The sequence below is a fragment of the Citrus sinensis genome, chromosome 2 (assembly GCF_022201045.2).
Source record: "Citrus sinensis cultivar Valencia sweet orange chromosome 2, DVS_A1.0, whole genome shotgun sequence".
NCBI lineage: Eukaryota > Viridiplantae > Streptophyta > Magnoliopsida > Sapindales > Rutaceae > Citrus > Citrus sinensis.
The window spans coordinates 21734059-21745660 of NC_068557.1; the positions used below are offsets into that span (position 1 = coordinate 21734059).

Sequence of the window (11602 nt, forward strand, 5' to 3'; positions counted from 1 at the left end):
TCTCACCAATGAGTTTATTGATGTAATTATGATATTTACTTAAGTATATGTACTTAGTTGTGTTATTTATTAGTGTTATATCATATATAAATTTTGCAATTGCTACTTATTTATTTGATTTTTGTTAAATAACATACTTGATATTATATTTTATACTTAATTGTAATTGATTTTGGAAGATTTACTTAAAAAAGATTATCACATTACAAATTTAAAGGAGAGTTGAAAAGTAATTTTAAATAAACTATGCTATTTAAGTGAAATTACTTCAAACTCTAAGGGTGGTCACAGTTATTTTACAAAAATCTGAACGGTTAACAAACAGTTTACGCAATTAAAGTTTAAAGATTAGAGGTGATTTGCTGTAAATTGTTTAGTTTCAGGTTGTGATTGAGGTGATTTGCTAGATGGTGATGATGGACCTTTATTCTGGTGGCTCTGATGAGGAGTTTGATAGAGAGACGAATTTAGATAGAGAGTGGCAGAGGAGACGTGATCAATTCCACACTATATGTTAATCTCTAATTTTAAAGCAAGACATGCTATGCATTGTTTAGTTTCAGGTTGTGATTGAGGTGATTTGCTGGATGGTGATGATGGATCTTTATTCTGGTGGCTCTAATGAGGAGTTTGATAGAGAGACTAATTTAGACAGAGAGTGGCAGAGGAGACGTGATCAATTCCACACTATATGTTAATTTTGTCTTCATATTTTTCCTTTGTGCAAAGGTATGATACTTTCCAAACCTACACTAATATCATCGTTGAAACTCTACATTGGATATCGTGATGGATTTTTGCAGGGAAAGAAGCCTCTGCACAAGAGGGATTTAATATCGGCTTTAAGGAGTCATTTCATTCTGGATACAATTGGGGTCTAGTTAGAGGTGTTACCAGGTATGCTAATAAGAAAATGAAAAAAATTATATAAATATAAGTCGTATGTAGCTTTGCGTAAAAAAATTGAATTTCTTGGGTTCATGAGATATATACATGTATGCGTATTTTGTTTAATTAGATTATGGTTTTTCCTTCTTGAAGTGCCCTGGTTTGCCTTCTCAATGAGCTGAAAGAGATGTTGATTGAAATACAAGAGAAACGAAACAAATTCCAGAACCTGCATGAATATATGCATTCTCTTTCAACAACAGATGCCCTGAAGTTGTTTCATGATGATATATTGACTGAGAAAGCAGCGGAACAGAGTGAGCACGCTGAAGCTGGCTCCAATGTAATGGGTTTGCAAAATCAAAGTTCAGACCGCAGTTGTCTAGAAAATCACTTTGGAGAGCTTGAATCAATTATTCTTGAAACGCCTGCGATTCAAGTACCTTTAGGAGTTCAAAAGTAGTTGGTGGCATTGTGTAATGAGATTGTGAAATGATAGTTCGCACCGGCATGGATATGTTATAATCTGCCTACAGCGAGGCAGCAAATTTTGTAGGATCTCATTATTTGAAGAAAATATTGTTCCATTCCATAATCTATAACTGTGATCTTGTCAGAAAAACAGGAACTGAGATTATATTTGTGTGAAGAGTATTGAATAGGCAGTAATATACTTACATTTACAAATCAACTCATTAATTATGGAAAATATAGGCATAATTAACAAAGACAAAGAGAGCAAATGAACAGAATGATTGATTTTTCCTATTGAGAACATTGATGATGAATTAACTATAGCCAAGAATCATTTCATTCTGAATCCAATTTGCCTCTTGTCCTCAAGCAACCCATCTGCATCTTGAAACTGAATGTTGATATTCTTATTGGTTACTCCTAAGTGTTGGAGTCGGCAACTTCAGTCACTTAGGATACATTGATTCATCAGTAGAGAAGTGCAAATGGTTATTAGTCAGGCATAAATTGAGTTAATTTATCACCATTAGTACATAATAACAGACATTCATTAATAAATTAAGGCTCCCACTAAAGCAGCAACAAATGATAGATTTATAGCATCCAGTTGAAGAAACTAGACACCATATTTTCTACTATTTATTGCACTACTGAAATAGACTCTTCACTTTAACTACTTAGGAGAACCAGTAACAGTATTTGTAGTCCTATCTTCCTTTTGACCATTGGTCCATCCAGTTGATTTTCTTGTACGTTTGTGAAGCAGCCTACTCTTAAAACATGGCTAACTTGCATGGCCCTAGCCCGCATTCGAAATAACATACTGAGTCACACAAGAGTTTAGCATATTTAATAAATATACGAGAAAGGTCCTAGAATTGATTTTTTCTTGTTTACCTGAGCTATCAACATCAGCTACAAGCATGCATTGGTCTTGCAGGAGCAAAGATTGCTGAGGAATGCCTGAGATGTGTGTCAAATTTAGGTACTTGGATGACTGTTTCGAAGGCTTCGGCTCGTAGTGCCACCTCCTCTTAATACTACAACCAAATTCAGATCTATTCAGATAAGTGAAAAACAAACACTACCTAAAGTAAGAACTCCTATATAACTTTAGGCCGTCATCCATCTTCCTTGGCATCGTGTGTCACTTCTAGTCGGCGGCTGTGATTGATTTACTTTTGAGGTTGTGGCTTTGTATTTTCAGTTTCTGGAAATTGAGCCATGATTTTAGGTCTTCTTAGGTTTGATTTCTTAATGGATTGTTTGTAAAATGTTATAAACAAATAATTCAAATTGTCACTGAGCACCTTGATTTCTTTTTTTCCTTTCTCTTGTCTGAACCTGATCTGATGTAATCATGTAACCTAGCCGAAATGAACCGGAATTTTCCAATTTGATGGGGTTCGATCTGTTACGAAGCTCGCCCGGTCGGGTTCATATTACAACTGGTTAAACCGGTCTGGAAGCTTGAGCAAACACCGACCCAAACCGGTTCGTGCCTATTCCGAGTTGCCCCAATAATGCGTTTATGATTTTTATTTATAGGTCAGGCATTGAAGATTAGAGAGTTCTTCTTTAATGGACTAGAACTGTCAAAGCAATTTGCGGGATTCAGCATAAAACTAATCACACAACTCAATAAACTTTTTTATATGAAATTTTATATTTAATAAACTTTTTTCTGAGTAACAGAGAGGCAATACTAGTCAATTGTATGAGACTCTGTATTTTTGTTTGAGTTTTGTGAACCAGTGATGATCAATAAATAATCATGTTAGAAATTGGATTTTATTTTATAAATTATTATTATTTTTGCTTTTGGTTTTGTAGAAGAAGGGGACTTTTGCTAAAGAGTTTTACTTTGAGAGTTTGCAGTTATCAAAATTAGAATTGGATCCTCCTTTGACTATCAATAGTAAGAATTATTTGATTTAGCGAGCATTTGGGGCAGTTGTGCTGCGGCCCATGCTTTATTCTAGGGGAATATTCCCTAGAATATAGGGTGGAGAGCAAATAGATCCTTAAACGATATTATTTGATATAAATGACCTTTTTTTTGTCTTACCAATATTAAAGTTGTATGTGAAATGCTTTTTGATAAGTTTATAAGCTGAGTAAGAGAAAACGGTTTATTCTCTAGAAAATTGAAATGCATCCAATTTCTTTTGTTTAAGCACAGAATGTTAGGTGTAGATTAAATTGCATGTTAACGTTGAAAAAGATATCTCTGCGTGGATGTTGTGATGGAAAAGTTCCTTTTTAAAGTAAGACATGCAATGCATTGTTTAGTTTCAGGTTGTGCTGGAACTTTTCCATCAACGAACGTCATGACACGACTTTGACATTTTTTAGCCATTTCAGCCCACAACGAACGTCAGTACGTCTAATCAACAAAAGCAGTGAAAGACAGTGCGATTCAGAGTTCATACCACTAGCTCCACACAACCTAAAGCATTCATGGGCATTGGATGAGGACCATTCTTGATAAATCCATGAAAAAAAGATCTAGATTGAGCAATTAAACTAATTTTCTTTGAGAGAAAGTGCCATGATTATACATTTGAGCGTGTGTGTGTATTAAAATTGATATTTTAGTTTTTACTTCCCTTAAAATTCAAACTTGAATGGTCAGTTAAAGAAAATTGTTTAAAAATAACTCGATCAAGTCCCTTGTTAAAAAGTCAAAAGTCACATGTTTGGTGAAACTTTCCTACAAATGCCAAGCCATTTCGTTTAGTGAAAGCATCCCAAAAATGTAGGATTATAGAGAGCTTAGATGAAGAGCTCTCTAAGAGTGCAAAGAGAGTTCTCTATGAGACAGTCCAGAGAAAGGGAGTATCTGCAAGTGAGCTATTAGAAAGTTTGGGAGAGCGTTTCCTCGGGTGTTCAGTTCAGTTCTACATTATTTGTAGAGATATGAGAAAATATGTGTCTTGAGAAAATTATTTTCTTTGAGATGTATAAGAGTACTAAGTGTATTTAGGTATTGGGGAAGATAAGGTTTTGTTACTCAAATTTGTACTCTGTTAATTGTTAGTAAAATAATTATTCTCTCTTTCCTTCGTGGACATAGACTTTATTGCCGAACCATATTAAATTTTTGTGTCTATTATTTTTCTATGAAAATTTGGTGCTTATTGATTTCGGTTTGCGCACAAGTGGTATCAAACCACAAGAAATGATGCTTCCAAAGCACATTGTCACCAACTTTTAATAACATTATGTTATGGTTAAGAAATTAGTAAATTCAGCCATATAAATTCAAAATTTACATATAATTCAATAATTTTGAAAGTATCTCTTGCCAGTATTAGCGTCTCCTATTAAGATCTTACGCAGTTTTCAGGGTCGAAACAAGGATTCTAGTTTTGGGGGCCCGGTGTGTCTGTGGGGCGAGCGAAAATCAAGAAGTCACAAATTTAAGTTTGCTATGACATAAAATAAGGACCACAATGCAGAAATACAAACTTGATTAGCATCGATATTGAAAATTAAGGGGCATACGTAATATATGTATGAGTGTTGATCTGGTCCAGGCCTGGACTCCATTAAAGTCCAGAAAAGCTATTAAATTATGTGGATTAAATCACAGACAACTATATCAAATTGATTGTATATAAATATCAACCACGATATTTATAGCTGAGAAGTTCGCAAATACTAGCAAGAGGTGCTTTCATAATCAACTATCCATTTCTCAGCTATCCTCATCAAGTGACACGGCTTAGACCCACCAAGAAGAAAACACATGCATGATCGCATGCATTCTATCATGATACAATAAATTAAAATGGTAGAAATTGCAAGGTGGGTGGTGGTTAGAGATGGGGCATAATATCTAGTAACAAGCATATATTTGTAATATGTTTAATTGAACGGAAATGAGATTGTGAAGAAGCAATAAGACAATCTCGAAATAATGTCATATAATTCATGATTAAGATTACAGTTCTTTCACGTTCTTGACTTACATATTGAATTCATTCAAAGTCCCGATAGTGGCTCTATATATATTTCGCCTTCTTAACTTACATGTTGCATTCATTCAAAGGACCTGTTTTGGGATTACTTTTAAGAGGTTCAAAAGTTATTTTGAAAAGTTAAAATTAATTCAAAGGACCCGAAAAAATGAAATTAATAATATAAAATATTTATTTTAGTTATTAATTTTTATATATACACAATCAAATATTATATATATATATTTTTATAAATGTGTAAATAAATTGTATTCAACGTTATGTCCAATTTAATTTTCTATATTCTTGCAGCAGTTTAAAGTAAGATTACCAAACACATATAACTACTTTTAAAACTCTCAGAACTTTTAAACAAATTTTACTAAATATTTAATTGATTCTCTTGACAGTTGATTATTTCTATAGCATAGCTAACAACAATTATTTTAAAAGATACAATATTACCAAACAAGCCCAAAGTCCTAGTATCAACTCGATTTAAACGCAATAACCCATAAAGGACTACCTAATATTTCAGTTTTATGACAATAGGCATGTTCTAATGAACCGATTATTTACGTTACTATGTAATATATATGCTCCTTTTTTTCATATTATAATAATATGGAAACAACAAACTTAATGAACCAATTATTTATGAACCAATTCGTTTAATGAACCAATTATTTATGTTAATATTAGGGATGTCAATGGGGTGGGTTCGGGTGGGGATCATGATCCCCGAACCCAAACCCGATTTAGAAGCAATCCCCCGAACCCGCCCCATACTAGAAAAATTGTAATGGGGAATTGTTTAGGTATATCCCTGAAAATCTCCGAATTGAGCGGGGATTAAAACGGGGACCCGATCCCCATTTTTTAAATAATAATTTCTAAATATTTCAGTTTTCCTTTTTTTTAATAATAATAATTCTAAAAACCTCCATATTTAGAAATAAAATTACAAATAATCAAATTTCATATTAGAAATAAAATTACAAGTGATCAAATTTTAACAACCTCCACATAAATAAAAACATAATAATTTTAAGCCTTCAACATAATTACAAATGATTAAATTTTATATGACAAATCAAAATAATTTTAAGTCTTCAACATAAACTTGTAGCCATCACCATTGATGCACTTTCTAAGATTCTTCATAAACCTATAACAACATAAACAAAAAAAAAATTAATAAAAACATGTTTTAACAATTCAACTTAATAAATACTAGACAAGATAATATAAACTAAAACTATATACCTATATAGCCTCTACATCTGTTTCAATCTTTGGCTCCTCATCAAGAATCTTGGCATATGCTGGAGAGGTCGATGCCACAACTACTTAAAAAATATAAATATAAATATCAAGTTAATTATTAGTTAATTTAAATAAATAAAAATACAAAAATTAAAATGCAAACCATATACCTCCACAAAGAGCACGTATCCAACTTTGACTACACATCAAAGCCTCCAATGTGCTTGGATGAAGTCTATTGCGATATGGGCTTACAAATCGACCACCAGTGCTGAAAGCAAATTCAGAAGCAACAGTGGTAACTGGAATAGCCAAAATATCTCTTGCAATTTGAGACAATATAGGATAGTTATCACCATTCACCTTCCATCAAGCCAATAAGCAAAATTTTAAAATGAAAATAAAACTAGCATTTTACTAGAAGCAAACAATTAAGAACTATGCAGATACAAAACATTAAATCTGATTTTACCATGTACTGGATTTAAAACCAACTAGTACTAAGATATTTAAGAGATAAAATACAAATACTCGCTTATTCTTTGGCTGCAACGAACATTTACTAATTGAGCATCTATAATTTCTAGTTATATTTAATGGTTAATGATGCTTAATTGACTTATAGAATGCCAAAGGTAATATAAAAACTAAATTCTGGAAGTTATTAAATTTCTCCTAAAAAATATGATCCCACTGCCCCTTCTGCTGATTTGGGTTTGAAGAATTTTAGAGTAAGAGAACAGTTGTCATTTCCACTCTGAACTCACTTTCACCTAAAACAGCTAACAGAACAGTTGTCATTTCCTTACATAACTTGCAGCAGTCTCATAATTTGCAACAGTCTCATAATTTGCAATTAATTGCATGCTCTTTCTCTGTTTATCTTTAAAGAACCAGATATTCAAGAGCCCATGAAGCAGCATCAGGAATTAAGCAAAACCAACAGCATGTCACACTCCACAGCAGCAACAACGACGTCTCGTTTGAGAGCCAACTCTAAAACTAGAGAGTCGCCAAAGCAAGAAGCTGGCATTAATGGTGTGTCTTTATCACCTGAACTAAAAGCAAGAGCAAAATCTGTACCCCCAGATGTGAAAACCAATAATATTTCAAAAAGCAGGATGGCTTTGGTTCTGAACAAACCCAAATCAGCAGAAGGGGCAGTGGGATCCCATAAAGAATGCCAAAGGAAATATTATTACCCAAGTTTGTCAATACCTCAATTTATTATTCTGCTCAACAAAAGTAAATTAATTAATTAAAATAATAAATAAAAAATGTCCTCTTGGATGTTTCAGCAAACTAAAATAGAACTAGTTAAATTCCTTCAGCTTCGAAACTAGCTAGCTAAAGGAAAATGTTAAGAATAATGCAAAAACGAGAATAAATATCAGATAAAAAGTGCCACTTGCATAGTACATAGATTATTAACATAGAGCCATTAGTCATTTTTAAATACACTAAAGAGGCACATAAAATGATGCGTAAGAGTAATGCATGCATATATAATGTTTCCATATTTCCTGTTTTTTAAAGAATTCTACAGTGGATTGAGCTGCCTTAATTGCCGTACGTGGAAATTCCACTCTAGCCCAAATCTTAAGTGCTAAACTAGTTTCTTTACACCTCTAATGGTTGCTATGCAAATAATTCATGTGTTCCAAACCTAAAAAAAAAAGGGGTTCTGTAAATTGTTTTGTGTCACCTGTCTATCATTTTGGTTCCCTCACGTAGCTGCCAAAAGAAAAGAAAAGCAAGCGGGCAATATGCAAGCAAGCAATTAAACCCTGGAAATTTAACACAGAGCTAAAAGAAAATCATGACTACCCAAGCTATAAACCAATTAAACCCTTAAAGTTTCAGTTGATAGCACAGGCAAACTAATAAAGCTAATATTACTGACAAACAAATTGCAGCCAGTATCCAAAGGAAGTGCTAAAAATGACAATCAGATGCAACTCAATGACTCATTACTGACAAACAAACACACGCACAGAGACACCCAAATCAATGAAACCAGATGCAATTCGAAATAAATAAACAAAGAAAGAAAAGTAGAAAAGGCAAAAACCTTGCTGCAGGAGAACCAACAAGTGCAGCTGAGTGTTGGTCGGTGACGACGAACGGTGGCGGCTGACCGGCTGTTAGTGATGACGGCAGCTCACGAACTGTTAGGGTTTCTTTTGGGGGAAAAAATTTGATTCGATGGCATTACAATTTCTAATTTCAAAGTTTAAAATATTAGATTTTTTTTTTTGTTTTTATTTTCAGGTTGAGTTAGGGGATCCGGAAAATCTCCAAACCCGAACCTGAAACGTTTTGGGGTTTTAGACTCATACCCAAATAGACCCAAATTTATTTTCAGACTTTTTTGGGGCCCCATACTCACCCCAAATTAAGCGGGGCCCCGCAGGTTTGGAGCCCCGTGGGTATTGTTGCCAACTCTAGTTAATATGTAATATATATGCTGTGCAATTCGTTTTATTTTTTCATGTTATAATAACATGGAAACAACAAACTTTACTAACGCAGCTGACAATACGTGAGAACTATGAAACTGAGTGGGCAAAGAATAAAATTTACCTAGATAAAGTTCATTTACTCAATATTCAATGCTTGGGGTCCAGGACCTCCATAATTCCAATCCTCTGTACATATATTGCTCATGGAGATATCAATTATCAGAATATAATTTGAATTATTCTTTTGAATTGGAGTTAAGAATTATTCCTGTTAATTACATGGTACATATTCATATTCATTTGTGTTTTGCTCCAAAATGGGACAAGCTCAGTTGATACAAATCCCAAGTCTTATAAAATCTGAGGTAAATAATATTTGTTTTTTTGCTTGTCATTCAATATGTTAAAACACATGTACTTTCTCTTTTTCTTGTTTGTCTATTGAAGTCTTACAAAACTAAATTAACTATTTTATCCTATGGCTTTATATTTCAATTCTTATAACTTTTGTTACCATATGGCTTTAGTTTAAATATTTGTCGAGATCTTGCCCATAGCTGCCATTGCTGAATCTCGAAAGGAGAAGATGATGAAGGCAGAAAACTAAGGAAAGTGGATTAGGAGAAAATAATAATAATAATAATAATAATAATAATAATAGTGAATGAAAGAGAAGACTTGGATTTGTTTATGAAAATTTGCTATTTTACTTTTCTAATTTAAGACATTGTTTTTCTAAAACGATTTTCTCTTGTCTCAAGAATTTCAAAAAATTTAAGAAAAAAATGAGATTAGAAGAAGATCCGAATTCAAATTGATTAAAAAAAAACCATCTCCGTACATAGGCTAAATCACAGTATTTAAACTACAGTGTGGTGTTGAATTATATTTATAAAGTAGCGGATTTTCTATTTCCCCCGCTATAGTAGCATAGCTAGACTTAATATCTATTGGAGGTAAATCTAGTTTACTTAGACGAATTTGATTTTCCTCAAATATTTTTATTTAATTTTAGATTTAACATACACAATTAAAATAATTTTGGCGAAGAAAATATAAGAACTTATTTTTTTATTTTATTTAAAGTCAATTTTAAAAATTTGTTATTAGGGAAAATAAAATTTTGTGATTAAAGATTTTCTAGAAAAAAAAAGACTAGCAGGTCAATATGTGCGCCTCCTCTACTGCCCCCTGGCTACGCATCCTACCCAGCCGTGGACTTTCCAATTCATCCGGGGATCTAGCCTCAAATTCTGTCTAGCTAGACTCCCAAGTGATGAGTAAAGATAAAAGTTGAAAAAATAAAAGAAAAATTATCATTGTACCACATTTTTTTGTCATATATTCATCCAACCATTACAAAATTCTAACATGTTCTCTACACCACTTTTCTTTTTAAATTTATATCAATTAACCATTTTTGCACTAACATTGTTAAATAATTTTTAAAAAATGATAATTTTACCCCTAAATATATCAAAAGAGCATTTTATTTTATAAAAACTTTGAAAATAAAAAATTATAATTATAAAATACCCCTACATTAATAAAGAAATAAATCCGGAAATTAACAATTTTCTTTTTAATAAAAAATTATAATTATAAAAATAATAGCAAAATTTTGGGATTTAATAAAAATTTCCTAAATTATTAAAATTTTGGGATTTATTTTTTAATAAATAAATTCAGTTATTTTAATAAAATTTTGTACAATTATAATTTTTAATAAATAAATTCAGTTATTTTTATTAAAATTTTACAAAATTAAAATTTTTTAGTACAAATAATTATTAAAATTTTACAAAATCTAAATTTAATAAAAATCAGCTAGGCGCCTCTATTTTGAATTTATTTTTTATTAAATTTAATGGTATTTTTATAATTATAATTTTTTATTTTTCAAAGCTTTTATAAGATAAAATGGTCTTTTAATTTATTTAGGGGTAAAATTATTATTTCGTTTAAATTATTTAACGGTGTTAGTGCAAACGTGGCTAATCGATACAAATTTAAAAAAAAAAGTGATGCAAAGAACATGTTAAAATTTTGTGGTGGTTAAATGAATATAAAGTAAAAGGAAGGTGGTGCAATGATAAATTTTTAAAATAAAAAAAAAAAATTCCATGAGTCTCGTATCGTGCTCCCTTAAAGTATTGGGGGGTTAATACTTGTTTGCCCCTGCTCCACGTTACAGTGAAAATGGAATGTAGCGATATGCATCTTTAATAGCTGCAAATTCCGGAATTTTTGCTTTTTATGTACGTCGGCCATGAACTCGATGATACAGCGGTAATTAAAAAGGTTACAAGCAGAGCATAAATAGGAATAACGCTCTTCGTTTATAATAACGAAGATAGAGCTACAAATTCATTTTAAATTTATTATATATAAACTGAATTAAATAACTCTTGATTTTTGCATTAGTTGTTTGAATATTTTATTTCTCGCATACAAATAATACCGAACCGAGCTGAAGTCTTATGATTTCAGCTTTTCTGTCGTTATCGGCTCAATTTTGAAATTTAAACGATTTATCACTGGCTCCGAACA

General features: G+C 31.9%; 1 protein-coding gene across 1 annotated transcript; it reads left to right on the plus strand.

Annotated features, from left to right (window-relative positions):
* Positions 1 to 790: 790 nt before the first annotated feature.
* On the plus strand, positions 791 to 1688 carry LOC127900390 (uncharacterized; the record flags this gene model as incomplete). The annotated part of the gene is made up of 2 exons (XM_052435337.1): positions 791 to 897; positions 1042 to 1688. Coding segments are annotated over 2 exons (417 nt in total), but the record flags the coding sequence as incomplete, so codon positions are not given.
* Between the last annotated feature and the right edge of the window lie 9914 nt (positions 1689 to 11602).